The 24,845-nt window shown below is 51.9% G+C and overlaps 1 protein-coding gene across 15 annotated transcripts in view; it reads left to right on the forward strand.

Moving 5' to 3' along the window:
• Positions 1-24,845, forward strand: part of SHANK2 (SH3 and multiple ankyrin repeat domains 2) — a 671,410-nt gene that overhangs the window by 140,031 nt on the left and 506,534 nt on the right. For all 15 annotated transcript variants that reach the window (XM_077961772.1, XM_077961764.1, XM_077961763.1 and 12 more), the window contains one exon: positions 13,690-13,806. In XM_077961772.1, coding sequence (XP_077817898.1) covers positions 13,690-13,806 — 117 coding nt within the window. The remainder of the gene's footprint in view (positions 1-13,689; positions 13,807-24,845) is intronic.

Here is a 24,845-nt window from a genome sequence, read left to right on the forward strand (position 1 = left end):
CCCCTTGACCTCTTCTCCCTTTGTCAACCAACAGTTCCAGCCTCAGATGGCCCTGCCATCCCACGGCTGTGTGTCAGGCCTGGCCCTTCTGAGCCTCTCCACAGCATCTGACCCTGGCCACGCTCATTCCCCTGGCACCCTCCTCATTTGTGTCTGAGCTGTTTCAGGGGGTCCCCAAGAGGTCTCCCGGCCTGAGCCTGACCACGCTCGCCTCTTCATGCCTGACCCACTTCCAAGCATTCTGGCTGCACCGCAGACCCCACCTACTGCCGGTGCTCATTCAGCCACAGACGTCGTCTACTGGGTGTGATCCTCAGCGACGTGTCTCAGTGTCCTGAACACACAGCTTGCAGCAGTGAACAGAAATGCCTGATGCAAGCCCCTGGTGTTCCCTTGTGGGGAAACCAGATGTGAGACAGAAAGACTAACATAAATTACACATACACACACACACACGTACATACAGGTCCACGTGTGTGTGGACATGCTTCTGAGCAGGCCTGACAGTGTTCTGTGTTTCTGGGCACTGGTGCCTCTTGGGTTCACGCCGTGGCCATGCAGACGCTCATGCCCTGAGACACGGCTCCGTTCCTCTGCCCATCTCCTCTCCTTGCTGCGCTTGGCTGTCAGCTCTGTGCTGGTGTTTTCAAGACCAGGCCCGTCCACACGGTGTGAGCTTCGGCTCCTGTTGAGGATGTGGAAGAGGCAGTTCCCGAAGGAGAATCCCGCCTGCGTTGGGAGCTGTCCCAAGCTTCCAAGGTGACCTGCTTCGAAAGGGGCAGTTCCTGGGACTGCCAAAGCTCTAATGAGCTTGGTTTTTAAAACTGACTAGGCTGATTTGAGGTCAAGGTCAAGTTCAGCACGAGGGGAGGCTCCTGGTGGGGTGGTGCAGTCACCCACGAGACATTTCCACCAGCAGACGTGGCTGGGCGAGGGGTGGGAGTCGTGGCACCCTGAGCACCCACGTCCTTCTCAAGTCTCACAAGGTCTCTGCCTAACAGCTGCTGGCCCCAGGGGACAAGACTGAGTTGTGAGTCTCTAAGAGACATGGATGTTGGGGACGTCCCTCCCACCTGGCCAAATGGAGAATGAGTTATGTGTCTTGTTCTCAGTCAACTCTAAGTCGGTGATTCACATGAACAGAACTGTCATTTGATGTCACTGGATGACACCATGGAACCCACTCGCTGTTGCTTCTGTATTCACGGGTGATAGGGTTCTCCAGAGAAACAGAACCAATAGAGTGTGCACATGTGTGCGTGTGTGTGTGTGTGTGTACAGATACAGAATTTTTTTAAATAGAAAGTGTTTTTGAAGAATTGACTCATGCAATCATGAAGCTGCAAGTCCAAAATCTGCAGGGCAGGCTGGAGACCCAGGAAGAGTTGATCCCGCTGTGTGGGTCCTGTTCGTCTCTGGCGGAATCTTTTCCTCCTCAGGGGACCTCAATCCTCTTTTCCCCTTCAAGAGTTGAAGGCTCTTGAGGCCTTCAGCTGATTGGATGGGGCCCACCCACATTATGGAGAATCATCGACTCAGTTGACTGATTTTGAAAGCAGTCACTGACTTCATGAAGACGGGAGCGCGCCCGGAAGAGGAACGTTTAAATTCACGTTTCCTTTAGTGAATGAGCCCCTCCAGGCACAGGACAGAGGTTTTGTAAAAACAGTCAAATGTGGCTGGGTGTGGTGGCTCACACCTATAATCCCAGCACTTTGGGAGGCTGAGGCAGGTGGATTACCTGAGGCCAGGAGTTCGAGACCAGCCTGGCCAACATGGTGAAACCCCGTCTCTACTAAAAATACAAAAAGTAGCCAAGTGTGGTGGTGCAAGCCCGTAATTCCAGCTACTCGGGCGGCTGAGGCATGAAAATCACTTGAACCCGGCAGGCGGAGGTTGTAGTGAGACGATATCATGCCACTGCACTCCAGCCTGGACAACAAGAGCGAAACTCCAACACACACACACACACACACACACACACACACACACACACACACACACACACACACGAAAGAAAGAAAACCCAGCTAAATGCGTATGGGACCCGAAGCTCGCTTGTTCTCTGTGAGAATGCCTGCTTGAATTAGTGTTTTCCAAACGTGTCCTCCCTTTAGACATCAGTGCTCTGGTTGCGTTGCTGTTTTCTTTTAGAGCTCTGAAAGTGTGAGTGCAGGCTAAAACCTCCTTAAACGTGGAGTAGTTCACAGAGCCCCAAATCCAGCTGTCAGCCCTTTTGCCAGAATAGCCGCTGTGTCTCAACTTTGGGGATTCCTGGAGATCCGTCCTTTCCCCTCCCATGCCCCTCCCTGTGTCCTTTTTCCTGCCCTCTCTCCCAACCAGGCAAATGTCTCCAGGCCCATCTCTCCAGCTGGCCCTGGGATGGAGGTGACGGTGGAGGCTGGCAGGAGCCCTGGCCATTAGTCACTCACTGCAGCTCTCAGCTGTGACTCCTGGCCTGCCAGGGGCAGGGTTCCGTCCCTGAGGGCCTTCGCTTGCATTCAGAGCCTGGCTGTCCCAGCGCCACCTGGCCACCTCGGTCCCACGGCCTGAGCCTGTGCAGCTGCACTGGTACCTCGGAGGCATGAGCTCCAGGGCGGTGCACCTGCTCTGGCCTCAGCTTGGAAAATGTGAAGCAGGGTTTGGAAAGCCAGCCGGGTGCGTTCACTGCCCTCTAGTGGTGTGCTGGCTATTCAAGAAAGACTGGGAAACCCATTTTCTCCCCTGCTAAAGAATCTTGGTGATGATGTGAAGAACTTTGCCTTTGCGAGCCTCGTCTCGTTCACGTGCAGGGCCCTTGTGCCTATCAGATGATAAGGGATGGAGCAGATAAGGGATGGGTGCGGGTGCCTTGCACGGGCCTGCAGGAGCAGTGAACAGCGCTGTCTGCCTCCCAGATCATCCTCATCAGCCTGGCATTTACCCTGCCACGTGGCCCAGTAAATGCCACAGTGCAGGTCTCAAGTCTATCTCTAGCAGAGTCTCTTCCTTCTCAGGGGACCTCAGTCTTAAGGCCTTCAAAGGATTGGATGGGACCCACTCCACATTATGGAGAATCATCTGCTTAACTCCACGTCTACTGATATTTATGTTTATATTTATATTTGAGATGGAGTCTCACTCTGTTACCTGAGACCTGGGGTGGAGTGAGGTGATCTTGGCCCACTGCAACCTCTGCCTCCCAGGTACACGCGATTCTCTTGCCTCAGCCTCCCAAGTAGCTGGGATTACCGGCGTGCGCCACCATGCCCAGCTAATTTTGTATTTTTAGTAGAGACAGGGTTCACCATGTTGGCCAGGCTGGTCTCGAACTCCTGACCTCAAGTGATCTGCCTGCCTCAACCTCTCAAAGTGCTGAGATTCCAGGAGTGAGCCACCGCGCCTAGCCCAAAGTTTACTGATTTTGACAGCTGTCATTGACATCATTAAGACAGGAGCGCTCCTGGACGAGGAACGTTTAATTTCAGATTTCCTTTAATGAACGAACCTTTCCAGGTACATGACAGAGGCTTCTCTTTGTAAAAATGGCCAAATGTGGCCGGGCGCGGTGGCTCAAGCCTGTAATCCCAGCACTTTGGGAGGCCGAGACGGGCGGATCACGAGGTCAGGAGATCGAGACCGTCCTGGCTAACACGGTGGAACCCCGTCTCTACTAAAAAATACAAAAAACTAGCCGGGCGAGGTGGCGGGCACCTGTAGTCCCAGATACTTGGGAGGCTGAGGCAGGAGAATGGCGTAAACCCAGGAGGTGGAGCTTGCAGTGAGCTGAGATCCGGCCACTACACTCCAGCCTGGGCGACAGAGCGAGACTCTGTCTCAAAAAAATAAAAATAAAAAAAATTAGGCCGGGCGCGGTGGCTCACGCCTGTAATCCCAGCACTTTGGGAGGCCGAGGCGGGCGGATCACAAGGTCAGGAGATCGAGACCACGGTGAAACCCCGTCTCTACTAAAAATACAAAAAATTAGCCGGGCGCGGTTGTGGGCGCCTGTAGTCCCAGCTACTCGGGAGGCTGAGGCAGGAGAATGGCGTGAACCCGGGAGGCGGAGCTTGCAGTGAGCCGAGATCGCGCCACTGCACTCCAGCCTGGGCTGGGCGACAGAGCAAGACTCCGTCTCAAAAAAAAATAAATAAATTAAAAAAAAATTAAAAAAAAATAAAAAAAGAATGGCCAAATGTGTGTAGGACCCGTAGCAATTTGGGGGCATTCATTGTCCTGAGCTGCTTTAATTGCACTGTGATTCTATATCCTCAGAGCTGGTTACTTCTTGTTGCTGTTTCTCATATGAGTTCACAGGCCCAGAGAGGGCAGGTAATTTGCCCAAGGCCACGGAGCAAGCAGTCGGCTGAGCTGGGATCGCTCCCAGCCTGTCTCATACCAGAAACCTGGTTCTCTGTGCTGCCTGTAGGGTTCTCACATCCAAACCACTCACAGCACGTCTGTGGCAGAACAAATTACAGGGGCAGGTGGGTTTTCCTGGACTCACTGGGCTGTGCCTGGCTCTGTGCTCTCAGGAGAAGCACCTCTGAGCTCTCAGGCTGATGGGCTCTGCATTTAAAGTCTATGTCTCCATTCTAGCACCTGGAGAATGGACAGCCCTGTCCCAGGGTTCTGGCTGTTCATGGTGTGGGAGAGCCTGCGTGGCCACAGCCAGGCCTGGTCACAGCTGCTACAGGTGCACTCCAGAGTTCCCCAGGTCGCTGCTTTCCCGTCATGGTCTCAGGCCGGGTGCATGTGGCCTAAGGACGCATTTCAGATCCACCTTCCACTTCATGCAGTGGGGATATGCCCCGTCCCCACAGGCTGATGTTAGAAGAGCCTTTTTTGAGCTCAGGCTTTCTGCAAATTATCTTAAAAGTTGTTATTCAAATTACCTTTTTTTTTTTTGGATTACCAAAAATATACCCTTGCATGATGGAAATCTTGGAAAATACAAAGAAGTATAAAGAAGCAGGTTAAGAAACACCCCAATGCATTCCCACAATCCAAGGACATCAGGGATCAGATTTGGGGGTATTCATTCTGTATTTTTAATTGGTGAAGACTTTTACATCCACCGTGCAACGTCACAGCACAGTGGCCCTGGCCAGAGCGGGTGTGGTCCTAGAGAGGATGCCGCTTGGTGAGGGATCCAGACGCTGTGTTTCCACGTGCTGAACTCTGGTGCCTGCCTAGGGGCGGAGCCTGGCTCCCTCCCTCCCTCTCTGAGTTTGACTCAGTATCTTTGGGATGAGGGAATCTCCTCCTCATGCTGTCTGTTGGCCATACTCTGGCCTGGGTGTTATGCAGCCTGGGGTTGCAAACCCACCTCATCGCTCACTGGGTCACCCAGTGGTGCCCCACCCTCTCTGGGCTTGTGTGCTAATCTCTCAGGTTGGCTGAGTAATAATTTGCAGAGCTCTGGAGACAGCTAATGACAGAATTCACGTGAGGCACTTTCTGCAGTGCCCAGCACCGACCAGGTACTCAATAAATGTCCCCATCATTATTGTCATCATCTGTCCCCACATCATCATCCTCATTATCATGTGGTCACGTCCAACGTCATCATTAGAAGTAATGAATTAGGCTGGTGAGCATTAGAAATAATACGTTAGGCTGGGCACAGGGGCTCACACTATAGTCCCAGCACTTTGGGAGACTGAGGCAGGCAGATCACTTGAACCTAGGAGTTCAAAACCAGCCCAGCCAACAGGGCAAAACTTGTCTCTACCAAAAATACAAAAATTAGCGGGGTGTGGTGACACATACCTGTAATCCCAGCTACTTGGGAGGCTGAGGTGGGAGGATCACATGAGCCCTGAGGTGGAGGCTGCAGTGAGTCGAGATCGTGCCACTGCACTCCATCCAGCCTGGACAACCATAATGAGAGCCTGTTTCAGAAGGGGGAAAAAAACTAAATAATCTGTTGTATTCAGAGAGTGCCGACCACATCTGCTCCCAGCCCCTCGTTTGATTTTCCCCTATCGTGCGATGGGTGTGGCATCAGTCTGAATGTTGTTACTGGCTGCTATTTGTTATTTGTCGCATTTAAATGAAGAGTGTCAGCCTTAAAGAGAGAATTTCGGGCCACAGTGACTTCTCCCCTCCTCCTGCTCCAGGCTGCCCCCTGCCCATCCCTGGCCAGACGCCCTCAGCTCTCGAGCCTCTCCAGGCCCCATGGCGAGGGGACGGGCCCCCGATCCTCCCAGGCCTGTGGGAGGTTCTCTACTGGAGCCCCACGTTATGTCGTTCTGGGTCCAAGCATTCTGGTTACCGTCCCGCCAGGGTGGGACTGTGTGCAGCCCGGCGTGAGCTGCATGGTAGAGATGGGAGTCAATGTTTGACTGAAAAGTTAGCATTTAGGATGGGATGGAGTCACATGGGGTGTGGTCTTCCTTCAGATTGCGGTTTTTCTAGTGTACTATGGCTCCCACCGTGTCCAGGCGCTGAGGTAATCACTGTCCATCTAGGTACTGAGGTGACTGCTGTGTCCAGGCCCCAAGATGACCATTGCTTAGGCGCTGAGATGACCACTGTTCAGGCACCGCGGTGACCCTGTGTCCAAGCCTGGGCTTGGTCACAGAAAGCACAATGCCAGGTAGCACAGGAAGGACCAGTGTGAACAGCGGCCAGGTGGAGAGCCCGGGAGCTCCACAGTGCCAGCCGGGAGTGGCTCATTCTGGCCAGGGGAGGTGGGGGCTGTGTTGGAGCCAGACTGTGGTGCTGGCAGGTGACCCTCAGATCTGGGCAGGTGGCATGCGCTGGCCCTGGTGGTGGGGAGGTGTTGTGAACAGGGTTCTGCCCCTTGGTGCTGGCATGTGCTTGGCAGCCTTGGAACTGTGGCCGAGCCTCACTGTGGGACGTGGGTACTGGCAGGTACTGCACCTTTCCAGGTGAACACCTCCAGGGTGTGAGAGTCTGGGGTCCCTGCCAGGTGGCAGGACCGGAGCGTGGGAGCCCCTCCCCATGTCACTCTGGACCCAGGGCTCAGTGTCTGCCCGTGGGCACGAGTGGCCGAGCCTCTGTGGCCCCGGTGTCTGGAGCCGCAGCAGTGAGCCGTGTTTCGGGGGATCTGCTCTGAATTGACCTGGGAGGTCAGTTCCGTATTCTGAGCCCCTCTTGCCTGGCAAGGTTCTGTTTGGAGAAGGAAGAGAGGCATCCTCTCTCTGAGCCTCCAGAAGGAATGAGGACCCTTGAGTCCCCGTCTTCCCAGTCAGCCCTGACTCCTCAGGGACATGCGGGGAGCGGAGGAGAGGGGATGCGTGAAGACCCCGAGACCAGCACCCCATGCTCTGCACTTCGGCAGGTCCTCTCTCCTGCCCTGGTGACATAGGTGACATCTTTAAGAGACTTCATCTTTCCAAAAATCACATTATGAGAGCAATGGGCTCCGTGGGGAAGGTGGGCAAGGGCCGTAGCTTTATGTGGGAATGCCAGTCATCTCTCCTTTTGGAATTGAGCGTGGCGTCCTTTGTCTGTGATCATTTCAGGCTGAACAGCACACATTAGTAGACCCAAAGAGATTGTGTTCGCTGCATAGGGCTGCCGCCGCAAAGTTCCTCAAACAGTAGACATCATCTCACAGTTCTGGAGGCTGGAGTCCGAGATGAAAGTGTCCAGGGCTGGTTCCTCCTGAGGCCTCTCTCCTTGGCTTGCAAACGCTGCCTTTTCCCTGCGTCCTCACAGGGTCATCCCTCTGTGTGTCTGTGTCCCCAGCTCCTCTTATAAGGATACCAGGCAGACGGGATTAGGGGCCCCCTAATGGTTTCATTTTAACTTAATTGCCTCTCGAAAGACCCTCTTCACATACAACCCCACGCGGAGGTGCTGGTGATGGGGACTCCAACTCATGAATGCTGTAGGGATGCAGTCCAGTCCGCAACACCAACAAAACTGAACTAGCCACTTGTGGTTTGCATCACAGCCCGTCCACTGCCTGCGTTCCTGCGTTCATTCAGGTGCCTTGGCCTCCTCGACTGCTGGGCCAGGAGGAAGACCAGAGCCAGCCTTTGAAAACCGTGGTATGCGGGGCCGCGGAGCAGCTGGTGGCTCAGGCCAGGCGAGGGGGTTTGCCTGTGTTTGGACAAGACGTTGTTTCTCTACTGACGGGCAGCCTGCTTCCTGACCCAGTGAGAGCTGACATGATGTGACTCTTGGTTGTGTGAGCTGTGGTGTCTCCACCTCATGTTACAAGGCATATGCTTTGGGAGAAATGCCTAAGTGTGGTTGGGAACAATTCTCTTTGGGGCACAGAGCCAAGCAGAAGTGGTAGGGGGTTTGTCTCAGCCGACCTGTGCTGCTTCCCTGCAGAGAGAGCAGTGACCTCCCCGCCGCTCCGGTTGCTGTGCTGGGCGTTGTACAACCCCAGGTGGCGCCGTTCCTCTTGCCATAGTTTGAGGGCCTGTAGATGTATCGCCAGTGTCCAGCAGGTGGCAGTAAAGGGCTTGAAGGAAGCAGAACCCTTTTTTCTCATTCACACCAAGTCTTGTGGTTGCACAGGGGCGGGTGGGACTCCAGGCATCGCTGGGCAAACAGAGTCTCGAGGGGAGCCATCTCCAGGTGCCCTTGCCCAGGCCTCAGCAGGAGATTCAGAGGCAGCAGACGTGGGTGGAACCTCCCACACATGCATTTTCCGAAAAACGCCTCAGGAGAGTGGGTACGGGGAGCAGGTGTGAAGGACAGTGTTTTGTCTTTCGTTCCATTACTCTCCACCCTCCTATCACCCTCTCAGCTGTCTCTCAACAGCCAGAGGCCAGACACCCTTTTCAAAATAAGAAAAGGGGGTTAGTGTTGCTTCTCTTGGGGGAGGATGAATTCCTTCCTTTAACGCTTTGGTAGCTTTCAGTATCTTTGTGTCAAGCGAGTCCCTCCCTCCCTCCTTCCCTCCCTCCCTCCCTTCCTTCTTTATTTATTTATTTTTGAGACAGAGTCTCACTCTGTCGCCCAGGCTGGAGTGCAGTGGCATGATCTCGGCTCACTGCAAGCTCCAGCTCCCAGGTTCATGCCATTCTCCCGCCTCAGCCTCCCAAGTAGCTGGGATGACAGGCACCCACCACCACACCCGGCTAATTTTTTGTATTTTTTAGTAGAGACGGGGTTTCACCGTGTTAGCCAGGGTGGTCTTAATCTCCTGACCTCGTGATCCGCCCATCTTGGCCTCCCAAAGTGCTGGGATTACAGGCATGACCCACCACGCCTGGCCAATTCTTTATTTCTTTTTTATTTATGAGACGGAGTCTTGCTTTGTTGCCCAGGCTGGAGTGCAGTGGCACCATCTCAGCTCACTGCAACCTCCGCCTTCTGGGTTCACGCCATTCTCCTGCCTCAGCCTCCTGAGTAGCTGGGATTACAGGCACCCGCCACCATGCCCAGCTAATTTTTTGTGTTTTTGGTAGAGACAGGGTTTCATCATGTTAGCCAGGATGGTCTCAATCTCCTGACCTCATGATCCACCCATATTGGCCTCCCAAAGTGCTGGGATTACAGATGTGACCCACCGCGCCCAGCCTATTACTTTCTTTTTAAAATTGTAAATGACTATTTCCATTTCCAGCTTATAGAAGAGTTGCAAGAATAGTACAAGGAACTCCCATATGCCCTCCACGCGGAGAGCACATTTGAGTGGTGCTGGTGTCGCAGTAACGTCCCTGATAGAAGAGGATCCAGCCTGGGACCCTGCATGGAGCCTTTCCATCTGGGAGACTTCCTCTGGCTTCCCTTAATTCCCATGGCTGTGACCGTTTTGAAGATTTTGGGGTGGTCATTTTGCTGGGTTTGCTCGGTGTTTGCTCATGATAGGATCCAGTGTGTGCATTTGGCAGGAATGCCTTAGAAAGGATGCTGTGCTGTCAGCCTCACGTTCTCACAGGGACACATGGGGACCATTCGTCTGGTGCTCACCGTGAAGGTCACGCTGACCACCTGGTCAGGTGGGGTCTGCTGATTTTCTCCTCTTTGGATGCAGGGCAGGCGAGACCCAAAAAGGGGGCTTAGCCGGGGAGGACTCTTGGCTTCACCCAGCAAAGAATTCAAGGGCAGGATGGTGATGTTGGCAACCTTTATTGAAGCAGCTGTGAACAGCAGCAGAGAGCCTGCTCCTTGCAGAGCAGGGCTGTCCCAGAGGCAGTGTGCCCAGAGCAGCAGCTCAGAGGCCATGCTGCACTCACATTTATACCCACTTTTAATTACATGCAAATTATGGGACAGGTTCTGCAGGAATTGCCAGGAAAAGGGTGGTAACTTCTGAGTCATCAGGCCATTGCCAGGGAAGGGGGTGGTAACGGCTGGGTGTTGCCATGGCAACAGTAAACTGATGTGGCACACGGATGGGCGTGTCTTATGGAAAGCTGCTTCTGCCCCGCCCTGTGTTAGCTAGTGCTCCGTTTGATCCGGTGTCTGAGTCCCGCTTCCAGAGTCGAGTCCCACCTCCTGCCTTACTTTGCTCCTTTGTAATTAATAGATCTTTTTTGGTGATCTTTGAGGCTATGCAAAAATCTGTTTTCTCATACCCCTTTCACCTGACAGTTCTGGCATCCATTGGCCTTTCTTGCCGGAATTATTGCTATCATGGTTGCTAAATGGAGATTTTTTTTTTAATCCTACTATTGCTTCTACATTTATTAGCTGGCTTTCTGTTGTAAAGAAAAGCTTTCTCTTCTTGTTTGTTTATTCATGTATTTACAACAAGGCAGACTTGCAGAGTTCTCTTTATTCAGGAGGTAATAATCCATTATTATTATCCCAGTTTTAGCTGGTGAGTGCCCCTCAGGATGGCTCATGTGTCCTCGGGACACAGCCACATTGATTTTTTTTTTTTTAACCATTTTCTTAATTTCTGGCACAACAAGTTATATCAGGCTCACCTTGCTCTTTTCCTGCCTCAGGAATCAGCTGTTTCTCCAAGGAGCCTGGTTCTTTTTAGTGTGGAGTGGTATTTAGAAGCCAAGGTGCAGGTGCTTGGGGTGCTGATGGCTGCTCGGCTGTTCCTGTCCCCCACCCTCTCAGTAGGCAGAGTTAGGGATGGGTAGACATGTGGGCATCCATATTCTAATTTTTATTAGTCTGTATATTAAAAATTGTGAGTTTCTACTGATACTCCCATTCCAAGCCAATGCCACAAGGCATGTTCTCATTTTCTCTTGTACTGTATTTGTAACTTCCTTCTTTGAAAGTGAGAGCGCAGCTCCCATTCCCCTTCTTGAGTGTCCTTGTGTGTGCAGAGTCCTGCGTGCAGCCATCTGTGGACCCGTCTGCCCACTATCTGGCTTGGTTCCCCCTCACCCCTTTGCATGGCAGCTGCATCTTCCTCAGCAGGCGCGAGCTCCGTGCCTCAACCACCAGGGGTTAAAACAGAAAGAAGAGACTAGCTGAAATGATGCTTGGAAAAAAAAAAAAATACTGCTAGTGCTAAGACTGTGGGATTCTCCGTGACTTTTGGTTTTTGTTCAGCACTTTCCTGTATTTCCCGGGTCTGTGTGTTATAAAGCAATGGACGTGGGAAAAGTGGAAAATGGAAGCATGCTCTTGGGAATACGCCTACGAGACGTCCGCCTGGAGTCAGCGGCTCCGTTTTCATCTCTTCCCGTTGAGCCTATTTTGCCCTTGCAAGGAAAGAGTGCTCTGGCACCATCTGACTGATGGAACTTACAAGCTCATAAATTCAGATTAACTGGGGGAAGGGGAATAATGAGTGTGGATTAATTGTTCAGTGTCTTTATGCTAACATTAGTTGTCTTTATTGACCACAGAGCAATTAAATTAAGCTGTAACAAAGTGTTGCCTCCCAGAAGTCCTTTGGGGAGTGCCAAATAGCCAGGGATCCTTCAGTTTCAGGAACGCAAATCCCAATGCAAATGGGTGGGTGAGGGGAGGGAATTATGCCTAATCGTTATGTCCCTGAAATTTCAGGGTCAGTTGTAGCTTAGAGGGGCTCAGACAGTGTCATCTTGGCTTTGTGCATGTCTCTTCCTGTCTCCCCTCTTTCTCTTTCTTTCCTTTCTTCCTCTCCCTGCCCCCGTCACACTTCCCTTCTGTGTTGAGGGTCCTAGCAGCTCCAGGGCTCTGTCACTTTTCTGCTCCCCACTCTGGAAGAAAGAAAGAACTTTTCCCCCATTAGTTCTGGTGAATGTTCTAGCTTGGGACATGGCAGCTTCTCTGAGGTCACATGGGCGTCCCTTACTGTGCCTGGGGAAATGGAACCTGATGGCTCCTGCCTGTGTTCTGTGCCTCTGCAGGAGCAGGGTGGGGAGGCCTTTCCCAGACCTCTGAGAGTGGAGCTGGGGTAGCCCCCAAAGGCAAACGCAGGTGCAGTTCCCAGAAGAAGGGGCTGTGGGGCCGGGCAGGTGACAGCAACGAGGTCTGCCACAGGGATCTACTTCATAAATTAATGAGATTTGTGGGAGGCACAGCAATGGTAAATGGAAATTTCTAGTGTCTTTTTTTTTTTTTTAAACAGCTCATCCAATTAATAGTTTCAATATCCTCCCTGTCATCTTTCCTCACCTTGCTGAGGTGTAGCTCTTTCTCATGGACCCTGAGAAGGTGAAATTCACCTCTATCTGTCTCAATTAGCAGTAGAGCAGGATTCATGAGAACCCCTTCCTGGGCTACCACGGCACGTACTGCTCTCAGCACCCCTTGGCTGCCTGGGGGTGAGACCTGTTAGGTCATGACCCACTTTTCTCCAGGTCCAAGGTTGTGGCCACAATGTCGAGCAGTGCGTGGCTGGACAGAGGGCCCTCGGCACCTGCGCGGGGACCTCCCTGGCCCCTGTGAGCTTGGGTGGGGAGGGGCTGCGCTGGCTGACTCAGTGCCCGGCCTCATGTGAGGCCCTGTGGGGTTCTTTGTCCCACGTGATTCTCATCTGAACCCTGCGAGGGTTGAGGGTTGTTCCTGCCTACAGATGAGAATGCACGTAGGTGCCGAGGCGAAAGTTCTGACAAATGGTTCAGGCCTGGGTCTGTTTGACCCCCGGGCCCTGATGGTTCACAAGCCACACGTGTTGTAGTTCTCAGAGAGAAGTTGGTCATACTGCAGGGCTGCCGTACCCCTGTGTCCTGCAACTTACTTAGGAGCTGGACTGCATTAAAGCCATCGTGGGGCCGTCCATCGCACGTAGAAGGACAGGGCTCACTCCTGTGGATACAGCACAGGGAAGAGGCTGTGAAGGTCTCTCCTGGCCATCTCGTGCCGCCTCCCTGGAAGGGGGAGCTTGGGTAACCGAGGCCTGGGCTGAGCCTTCTGGTTTGCATCTCGTGGAGCTGGGCACTGAGGTTGAGAGAAAGACGTCCTGTACCTCTAGGCTCTAGGCCCCCGGATCAGGATGGAAGGAACTTTGAGGCTCCTTCCCAGACCCTCTGTCTCACAGCTGAGCACCAGTCCCCAGTCCCACCATGAAGGTCGTTCTCCCCGATCCACAGCCAGGGGTCTGGCGGTGCTTGCTGACGTCTTTGGAGCCCTTGCCCAGATGGTGGGTGGGGGGTTGGGGTCCGCCCAGGCCCTGCCCTGCCTTGGGGTTCTGGTGGAGCTCCAACCTGACAACCAATAGGTAACATCTGAAAAATTGTAACCCATAGTACTCAGCCTATGAGGAACTGGGGGAGGGACCTGTGCATTGAAGGATAAGCCGAGTGGCTGGTGTACTTTGTGTGTGCATGCGGCTGTCATGGCGGAGGGTTCCTGATTCACAGCCTGGGTTCTGCGTTTCAGGCCTGCAGGTACGGGCACGTGCAGCACCTGGAGCACCTGCTGTTCTACGGGGCAGACATGAGTGCCCAGAACGCCTCGGGGAACACGGCCTTGCACATCTGCGCCCTCTACAACCAGGTGAGTGCTGAGCATGCCTAAAGGAAATAATGTGGACAGAGGTCCATTTCCAAAACAGAGTGCCTTAGATTGGCTTAGGTCAGCAAACTACAAAAGAAACGAAATATACTAAGCCCTTGCTTAAATAGCCAATGCCTGCTTGTCAGCCTGTGCCCTTTAGTTGCCCTCACCCAAACCAAAAAAGTTTAAGATGAAAGTTTACTAGCCTGCAAAATAGCTCGCTTTGTCTGTTCTTACCAGCCTGCCCAGCTACATGGGTCATAAATCAAATACTTAAAAAGCCCCTAAGCTAACTAATATTGCAACACATTGTGGGCTGCAACAAAATGCAACAAAGCAGTCCTTAAAAAAAGCACCCAAAGCTCCAACCCAACAGCCAATAGGCAACATCTGGAAAAATCATAACCCTTAGTACTCAGCCTATGAGGAACTGGGGGAGGGATCTGTGCATTGAGGGATACACTGCTTGTTGAAACGGTGCTGGGTGTGCCTGCCCATCAGACACTTGATCTTTCGAGACCATCAGTAAGAGTCTCACTTTCGCTGTTCTCCGGGTCTCTAAGTCCATTCTTTGGGTTTAAATGGGTAAGTTTCTTTCTCACACGCTGCAGTGGCATGCACCCCAGCCAGCCCTAATCCTGGGGGGCATCGGGAAGGCCTTGCAGGGGGCGTCTCAGGTCATCCTCACCTGCTGCCTCGGTGGGAACTGTTACCCTGTTGTAGAAGGGAGGAAACAGAGCCCCAGGAAAGCAAGGTGAGCATCGCGCTTGCACAGCTGGTGCCAGAACTGGGCGCAGGAATCAGGTCTGGTCAGTGCCGCGCCTCCGCACTGTCCATGCTCCAGAAGATGCGCGAGGAGCCAGCCAGGCTGTCTCGTTCACACTCCGTAGCTGGGATGCAAACTCTGTTCAGTTCTGGAGTCAACCATCTACCCCGTCAGCAGGTCTCTGTGTGGAACATGGAGAGGGGCAGATCAGAGTCATGAGATGGGGAAGGACGTGGCAGACAAAGACTTAGGATAGTTCTGGTACCCCCACCAGGCATGCGTGGCACCATCACATGACAAAAGCAGGCCTTCCGGCCAGGTGCAGCAGCTCACACCTGTAATCCCAGTGCTTTGGGAGGCCAAGGGGAGGTGGATTACTTGATCTAGTTCGAGACTAGCCTGGGCAACATGGTGAGACCCCATCTCTACAAAAAATTTAAAAATTAGCCAGGTATGGTGGCATGTGGCTGTGGTCCCAGCTACTCAGGAGACTGAGGTGGGAGCATCACTTGAGCCTGGGGGTTTAAAGCTGCAGCAAGCCGAGATCATGCCACTGCACTCCAGCCTGGGTGACAGAGTGAAACCCTGTCACCAAAATATTTAAAAAGCCAGCCTGGCCAGGCGTAGTGGCTCACTTCTGTAAGCCCAGCAATTTGGGAGGCTGAGGCAGGCAGATTGCTTGAGGTCAGAGTTCAAGACCAGCCTGGCCAACATGGTGAAACACCGTCACTATTGAAAATACAAAAATTAGCTGGGTGTAGTGGCACATGCCTGTAATCCCAGCTACTCGGGAGACGCTGAGGCAAGAGAATTGCATGAACCCGGGAGGTGGAGGTTGCAGTGAACGGAGATAGCGCCATTGCACTCCAGCCTGGGTGACAGAGTGAGACCCCATCTCAAAAAAAAAAAAAAAAAAAAAGCAAAGCCTTCTACCACTTCGTGGGACAGATATGCCCCAATGTGCCTTTTCATTCAATGGTAAAATACACATAACCAAAGTATGCCATTTTAACCACTTTTAAGTATGCAGTTCAGTGGCATTAAGTACATTTACATGGCTGTGCAACTGCCCGCCATTCATCTCTGGAACTCTCTTAATCTTGCAAAATTGAAACTCTGTCCCCATCAAACAGTAACTCTCCACTCTCCTCAGCCTCTGGCAACCCCCATTCTACTTTCTGTGCCTATAGATTTTCCTGTGGTAGAGACTTGATATGAGTAGGAGCATAAAGTGTTTGTGCTTTGGTATCTGGCTTATTTCACTGAGTGCAATGTTTTCGAGGTTTGTCCGTGCTGTAGCCTGTGTCGGAATTTTTGGCCCTTTTTAAGCTGAATAATATTTTTAAGCTAAATAATTGTGTGGATTGTGTACGTGGATATCTGTCAAGGGATGCTCGGGTGGTTTCCACCTTTTGGGTGTCGTGGATAACGCAGCTGTGAGCATAGATGTGCAAATATTTGTTCAAGGCCCTGTTTTCATTTCTTTCGGGGAAAAATACCCACAAGTGGAACCTTGATGTGAAAAAGCAAATCATCTTCACACTCTTCCCTGTAAGTACAAGTGTGAGAGCCGAGGATAGCAGGAAATGAATGTGTCTGGGAAACACTGAAGGCTCCGGGGATGTGAGCCCTGCCCTCTGGGAGGCTGAATCCTAAATGACAAGGCCAAGTGCCACCCCGCCCAGTGTGTGCACCGTGGCCTTATGGGGAGGTGAAGCAGCGGGGTGGGGGCCCCTGCTGGTCCCACAGGAGCGGGGAGCCATGGGGGTCTAAGCGGTGGGGGCGGCCTGTGGAGTGGAGCTGGTGAGAAGGGGCCCTGGGCTCATGGGGCATAGGAGGGGTGCAGGCACTGCTTTAGGAGGACAGGGGGCTGTTTCTCTGTTTCCTAGGTGCTCAAAGTCAGGTTAATTCTTGGACATCACTATTGAAGGACTTCTCCTTTCCTGCCTTTTCTTTTCTCTTTCTCTGATTTCAAGGAACTTCAAATCTGGAGGGTGTTGAGATGCGGGTGCTACACTAAGCAGCAGAGCAGCGTGGGGTGGGAGGGGATGTGGCTCTTTGTCCTGGAGGAACAGAGGGAGATCTCAGAGGAGGAACTCTGCTGGATGCCCAGGGCTGTTTGTGCCGGGGTCCATCCTCTGCAGGCTGTCGGCATTCTCTTCCCATCCCAAAGCAGTGCTCCCATCCTGTTGGCTCACAGTGGCCTCCAGGGTGAAATCTCAAGCCTCATCCTTTACCCAAGCCATTCCCCAGCCCTTCCATGGCTAGTCACCAGCCCAGGCCCCTCCAGCCACTCTGCTGGAGTCCCACTTTGCTTCTGGCTGTTCAATCTTCCTGGATTCTTTGCCCTGGAAAACTCCTATGCATCCTTCAAGACCCTATTCAGACTTCCTGCCCCTGAGTCAAGCCTTCTGCTAATGACTCCCTCACACAGTTGTGTATTTTTCTCTGCAGCCCTTTGCAAGACACAGCCAGGGCAGAATGTCCAGGACCAGGCAGTTACTATGCCTTCCTTGTTTTCTCTGCTGACGCTCCCTTCCCCTTGGGTCTACCTGAGAGGAAGCACGTGTGGATACCATCAGAGGCATAAGCCACTGTCTTTCATACCTGGCACAAGAAAACAGCCAGGCTGGCTGTGGTTGGGTAGCATTTCAGCTGAACTGTGAGCAGCATTTTACAGAGCTGCTGGCTTCCTCCTCAAGGAAAGCACATTGATGTGGTTTGCATGCAGCTGTGTCCCTAGGTATGCCACGGCGTGTGGATGCTGAAATGTCTGTGTGAGTGTGGAGATTCGTTATTCAGCTGCATTAGAAAAACACATTATGAGGCTTGGCTGTGGTTGGTAAACACATCTGCACCAACATCTGCTTCCTAATTACTGCTTTGGATGGGAAAAACATTCCTTAATTTTCCCCAGTAGATTGCAAGCACATTTTATCTTGAAAACTCCAGAAAAGCCTGTTTTTTGTCACTTGAAATAATTGTGGACAAGATGGTATTTGACAGTGTTGATGTTTCTTTCTGATTAGAAAAGGTTAACACATTTTGATGCTCTGTATTGAGCTTGACTCAATATCACACCACACTCCACATGCCCCATATCTCTCCTTTGCCTCAGCTGCCGGCTCCAGGAGGGTCCCAAGCTGGCCGGGGCTCTCAGGACATCCTCTACCCACCTTGGGCCTCAAGTTAGCACAGGAGCCAGCTGCTTTTGCTATAAAGAGCAGGTTGGGGAATATTTTAGGCTTTGCGTGTTGCGTGAACTCTGTCGTAATGATTCAACTGCCGCTGTAGTGCAAAAGCAGCCATAGACAGTATGTAAATCAGAGTGTAGCCATGTTCCAATAAAACTTTATTTACAAAACAGGGAGTGGGCTGATTTGGCCTGCAGGCTATCCTTTGCTAAGCCTTGGAATGGAAGGCTGCATCTGCTCCTCTCCCCCACCTGTCTTATTGATAGATCCCCCTCCCCAGGACTGAGTGGCTTCTCCTGCAGCCAGGAAGCCTCTGGAGGTAGTGTGGAGAGCCGTCCCCTTCCGGGGGGACAGCTCTTCCAACTCCCGCCTGTGTGCCCCCTTTTCGGTCTGGGTAGAAATGCCTTAGCTGGCGCCCTTGGTTTTGATTCCCGGCCTTGCCTAGCCTCCAGGAGCCAATGGGCAGGGTCATAGGCTCTGGGCTGGTTGGCCCCTTGATCTCTGGCTACAATGTCAGTTGGAATGTCTATGAGTGGTCTAGGATCCAGCTTTGTGTATCCCTCATACTCATCCTTAGGGTTCTAGGGTGTCTTTAATCTCCTCCCTCATGCCCTCCTCAAACTCTTTGGAGTGTCCTACTGATGCAGTTAAAGAAGCTGGTCCAAACCACATCTCGTGTGATGCCAAGAGAGGCACAGCTTCATGTCTGCGTCTTCCAGTAAGTGACTGGGAGGAATGCAGAACCCCTACCTTTGTCCTGTAGGTACTGCGTGTTGTACTTGACCCAAAGCTGCTTTCCTTCCTGAGTCACCAGCTGAACACCTTGCTATACTCACTCCCCCTTGTCTACACACGTGTGAGACATGTGATTGCATTAGAGCAGGTACTCACGCAGGCAGCAGAAACCACTCTGGTAACTTTAAGCAGGAAGGGTGCCATACAGGGCGCACACACACAGGGCATGCAGGGAGTAGTGTTGAACAATGTTCAGGGGTGGGGCAGAGATGCCTTTGAATCAAGACAGGATTCAAGGAAAGGAGTCAGGAGGCAGCCCTGAGAAAGTGGAACAGTAATTCAAAGAGGCATGGTGGTCTGGGTTTCATCTGGGCTAGCCCATTGCCTTGCCTTGCTATGCTGTCCTGGACAACCGATTTTCTCTCTAGGGCCCTGAATTTACTCATCTGTAATGTGGGGATAATTATACCAAATTCACAGGGTTGCTAACGGACTAAAAATAGAAAACAAATATATGGTAATATGGTATTCCTGGAACATAATAGATGCTCAGTAAGTAGTGGCTGTAATGATAGCAGTGGTGTTGGTGGTGATGGTGAAGGTGGTGATGATGAAGGTGGTGATGGTGAGGCTGATGGTGATAATGATGAAGGTATTGATGATGAAGGCGATGGTGGTGGTGGCAATGATGAAAGTGGTGATGATGGTGGTGGCTGATAGTGATGGTGAAGGTGAAGATAGTGATGGTGCTGATGGTGGTGGTGATGGTGATGGTAACCATAAGTAGTGGTGATGGTGACGGTAACCATGGTAATGGTGATGGTGATGGTCATGGTGACAGTGATGATGGTGATGGTGGTGGTTGATGGTGGTGGTGGTTGTGATGGTAATCATGGTGATGGTGATGATGGTGGTCATGGCGACAGTAATGGTGATGGTGGTGGTGGTTGATAGTGATGGTGCTGATGATGGTGGTGAGGGTGGTCATGGTGATAGTGATGGTAGTCATGGTGTTGTTGATGATGGTGGTGGTTGATAGTGATGATGGTGATGGTGGTAGTTGGTGGTGGTGGTGGTGGTGATAGTAATCATGGTGATGGTGATGATGGTGGTCATGGTGACGATGATGGTGGTGGTTGATAGTGATGGTGCTGATGATGGTGGTGAGGGTGGTCATGGTGATAGTGATGGTAGTCATGGTGTTGATGATGGTGGTGGTTGATAGTGATGATGGTGATGGTGGTAGTTGGTGGTGGTGGTGGTGGTGATAGTAATCATGGTGATGGTGATGATGGTGGTCATGGTGACGATGATGGTGGTGGTTGATAGTGATGGTGCTGATGATGGTGGTGAGGGTGGTCATGGTGATAGTGATGGTAGTCATGGTGATGGTGATCATGGTGGTGGTGGTGATAGTAATCATGGTGATGGTGATGATGGTGGTCATGGCAACAGTAATGGTGATAATGGTGGTGGTTGATAGTGATGGTGCTGATGATGGCTGACCATGAGCATGGTCATGGTGATGGTGACGGCAACGCAGCAGAATAAATGAGGTTTCTAGCTGAGCTGTAACCTCCACATTGGAATTACCCAAAGAACCTGTGAATAGTACAGATGCCAGGCTTCTGTGAATAGTACAGATGCCAGCCCATAACCCAGAATCGCAGTGATGCCGAGGAATCTGCAGAGCAGCAGCTGGCTCCACTGTGAGACAGGACCAGCATAGCAGACTCCATGCCCATTAAGGTCTCTTTCCATTCTGCCCTCACAGAGCATGAGCCAAGTTACTGTGGCATCTAATGGTGGCTTGACAGGCCTTCTCCCTGAACATGGCCTGTGGTCACCAAATACACAGTCATGGTTGCAGTGTTCCCTTGTGGAGCTGGGGAACTTGTCAAGCAAAGGCATTTTATTTGCCTTCCCTAGATTTTCAGATTCTTCCAGTTACTTTGGATGAGTCTTATAGCCCTTGAGCTTTTCTGCTACAGACACTGGGGGTCAGGGTGCAGTGTTCTGTTGTCTAGGACTGTGCCAAGCATTGCTGGGCATTTAGGATTTAGTTTCTGGGCACTAAACAGCAGGAGTGTTTGTCACTCAGTTTGCCATTGAGACTACTTGTGTACATCACCCCCTCCCTCTTTCTACTTGTAGATTAAGTCATGGTACTAATGATGATGGCAGTGCTAATGGTAATGATAGTGACGGTGATCACGTTGATGGTGAGTGATGGCAGGTGATGGTGATGATGATTGTGATGATGGTGGTGATGGTGATGGTTGTGATGATGATGGTGATAGTTGTGATGATGCTGGTGATGATGTGGATGGTGATGTTGGTGATGGTGGTGGTGTTGAGGATGGTGGTGACAGTGATAATGATGATGGTCATACTGATGGCGAGTGATGCAGGTGATGGTGATGATTGTGATGGTGGTGATGCTGGTGATATTGATAGTGGTAGTGGTGGTGGTGGTGATGGTGATAGTGACAGTGGTCATATTGATGGTGAGTGATGGTGGTAGTGGTGGTATAATGGTGTTAGTGGTAGTGGTAATGATGGTGGTGATGGTGATGATGATTGTGATGATGGTGGTGATGGTGATGATGGTTGTGATGATGATGGTGATGGTTGTGATGATGCTGGTGATGATGTGGATGGTGATGATGGTGATGGTGGTGGTGGTGAGATGATGGTGATGGTTGTGATGATGATGGTGATGGTTGTGATGATGCTGGTGATGATGTGGATGGTGATGATGGTGATGGTGGTGGTGGTGAGAATGCTGGTGAGGATGGTGGTTACAGTGATGATGATGGTCATACTGATGGTGATGATTGTGATGGTGATGGTGATGGTGGTGATGCTGGTGATATTGATGGTGATAGTGGTAGTGGTGGTGGTGATGATGGTGATGGTGATAGTGACAGTGGTCATACTGATGGTGAGTGATGGTGGTAGTGGTGATGATGATGGTGATAGTGGTAGTGGTGATGATGGTGGTGATGGTGATGATGATTGTGATGATGGTGGTGATGATGATGGTTGTGATGATGATGGTGATGGTTGTGATGATGCTGGTGATGATGTGGATGGTGATGATGGTGATGGTGGTGGTGGTGAGAATGCTGGTGAGGATGGTGGTTACAGTGATAATGATGATGGTCATACTGATGGTGATGATTGTGATGGTGATGGTGATGGTGATGCTGGTGATATTGATGGTGATAGTGGTAGTGGTGGTGGTGATGATGGTGATGGTGATAGTGACAGTGGTCATACTGATGGTGAGTGATGGTGGTAGTGGTGATGATGATGGTGATAGTGGTAGTGGTGATGATGGTGGTGATGGTGATGATGATTGTGATGATGGTGGTGATGATGATGATGGTTGTGATGATGATGGTGATGGTTGTGATGATGCTGGTGATGATGTGGATGGTGGTGATGGTGGTGGTGGTGAGAATGCTGGTGAGGATGGTGGTTACAGTGATAATGATGATGGTCATACTGATGGTGAATGATGCAGGTGATGGTGATTGTGAATGTGATGGTGGTGATGCTGGTGATATTGATGGTTATAGTGGTAGTGGTGGTGGTGGTGATGGTGGAGATGGTGATAGTGACAGTGGTCATATTGATGTTGAGTGATGGTGGTAGTGGTGATGATGGTGATAGTGGTAGTGGTGATGATGGTGGTGATGGTGGCGATGGTGATAGTGACGATGGCTTTATTGATGGTGACTGATGCAGGTGTTGGCGATGATGATGAGGATGGTGACGATGACAATGATGGTGATGCTGCTATTGACGATATTCCCATAACACGCTTCTCGTTATTAAATCTAAAAGCACCCAGGTGTATGGATTGTTACATGTGCTTTATCAGTTTTAGGCCTTACTACCTCCACACTTGTAATAAAATACACTATGATCAGAATATTCTCTCTTCTTTTATGAAATCACCTAATTAGGGCTTTGATTATAAGTATCAAATTGTGTCTAATCTGTCAAGCCCTCACCTCATCCTGGCTTTCGAAGAGCTCCAGAGGGAGGGGAGCAACCTGGGGTTCATTTTTCTGCCCTGGATGACGAAGGAGTGAAGCAAGTTTTAAATATCAAAGGTTACTGGGCTAGGCCAATTTGTCTGGGAGGTAAAAATAATAAAATAAAAACCTGCCTCTCTTTGATACCAGTGCAAGCCAGGGTAGGAAGACGTCGTGTTTCCTGCTTGCGTCTCTGTGCTTGCTGGTGTCCCATGGAGCACCTCTCCACTCTGTGGCAGTTCCCATGGGACCACCATGGGGTGATAGCCCTCTGAGCACTGGGCATTGCGGGCGTGGGTCTCGCTGAGTGGAGATGGCATCCACACACCCTTTCCTTCACCTGCCCCAGCTTCGGTGGATGGTTTGGTTGACTTTCCCTTTATACAGGTCAGAAGATTCAGGAATGGTCAAAGTCCGCTCTGTTAGTAGACGGGGAAGCCAGGCTTCCAACCCACCCCTTGTGAATGCATTCCCATAACCCACTGACTGGGGAAGGGGCCTTTATTGGGCATGGGTCAGGCAGAAGCACCCATGTCCATGGCAGTGAGGGATATACTCATGTTTACCCTGGACCTTACTTAGAGGCACAGCTCTTCAAGGGGAGGGCTGGTCTGAGGGACCAGGTTCTAGCCCTGCCCCGATGACACCAGCGTCCCAGCCACTTCCCCCGTGTTACTTATGCAGACATCTTAGTTGTTTTTACATTTATGGCTGCCCAAACAGCCTTATTTCAAAAGATAATTTAACCTGAAAACAAACTCCTGACTTACAGTTTGGAGTGTGCAGTAATTTGTGTCTGTGACATTTAAGTGAAGACAGCCTCAGTGCCGTTGAAAGGAAATGGCTTGACGGGGCCTGGAGCTTCCGAGTTAACATCCTGGTTGCAACGTTGTCTGTTTCTGTGGGCACATCTGCCACCAGTGTTTCTGCTTTTGACCTCTGCCTTCTCTTACTTCATGCCCATTTGTTTATGAAGACACTCCACCCACTTCTGTCTCCAGAAGTTCTCTTGGCTTCACAGACCCCCCCCACCGCCCACCTTCCCTGCTCACCGCACATCTCCCTGGGAGAGTTCTGTACCTCCCCCTCCAACTTCCACACTCACTGCTCATCTCCCCAGGAGAGCTCTGCACCCCCCCGCCAACTTCCATACTCATTGCTCATCTCCCCGGGAGAGTCCCGCACCCACCCCCAACTTCCCCACTCACTGTATATCTTCCTGGGAGAGCTCTGCACCCCTCCGCGCAACTTCCCCACTCACTGTACATCTTCCTGGGAGAGTTCTACACACCCTCCCCTAAGCTTCCCCCCTCACTGCTCATCTCCCCAGGAGAGTTCTGCACACATGGCTTCCACCTTCCCATGGCTCTTGTCTCACTGACACAGAGTGGTCAGACTTTTGTCCCTGCTTGCTCAAAGCCAGTCACACCCATATGGCACTTCCATGGTCCCGCCTCTGTCCCCATCCAGCTCAACGTCTCTGTGGCATCTCTCGGCGTCTGCACTGCACACTCCCGTTACCCAGGTTCCCTCCTGCAGTGACTCCCGAGGTGACCTCAGGCGGGCCTGTCTGTGTCCTTGCACACCCTCCAGAAAATCCCAAGAGTCCCCAGTCAGGGTCTCCCAGCTCACTTCTGCCCTGAGCTCTGGCAGTGATGTTTGCTCCTGGCCCGTGTCCCCATGTGCTGACCTCTTAGGAGCCTCCACTGTGGCAACTGCTCCCCACTCTGTAAATAATGCCCTTCCCCTGGAGCTCAGGCCTGAAACCTGGCCGCCTCCTGTTTCTCACCGTCCCTCTCATCCCGGGGCTTGTCCGTTCCTTCTCCACCCTCTCCGGGCCCGTCTACCCCTCTTGTCTCCTCCACCCGTCTTGTCCCCACCATCCCTCTCACCCTTGCCTGGGGCCCTGCCGTCTCTCCCCAGGACTACGTATTCACTGTCCAGCCTCTGTCTTCCCTTCCAGTCTGTTTTCTCTCAAATCCACTTTCTGTCACCCGAGTTCTTCGTCCCTCCTCTGCTGAGAACCCCCTTTGCATAACCCAGGACTTGTGTCCTGTGCCCTTCTCTCCTGTCCAGCCCAGCTCGTCCCAGCTTGCTGCAGCCTGGCCCCACCACTGCCTTCTTGCCTCCCGGCCCCTCGCTGGTTTCTACTATGGGATGGCCTCTGCCTCCGCTGGCTGTCTCTCCTCCCATCCCAGGGCTCAGCTTGCCCAGCCAGCCACACCTTCTCCACTGTCTGCATCAGACCCACCCGTCCTGAGGCGGTGTCGTTGTTTCCTGTGTCCCCTCTCCAGCCCA

Source organism: Macaca mulatta, chromosome 14, assembly GCF_049350105.2.
Source record: "Macaca mulatta isolate MMU2019108-1 chromosome 14, T2T-MMU8v2.0, whole genome shotgun sequence".
Lineage (NCBI taxonomy): Eukaryota > Metazoa > Chordata > Mammalia > Primates > Cercopithecidae > Macaca > Macaca mulatta.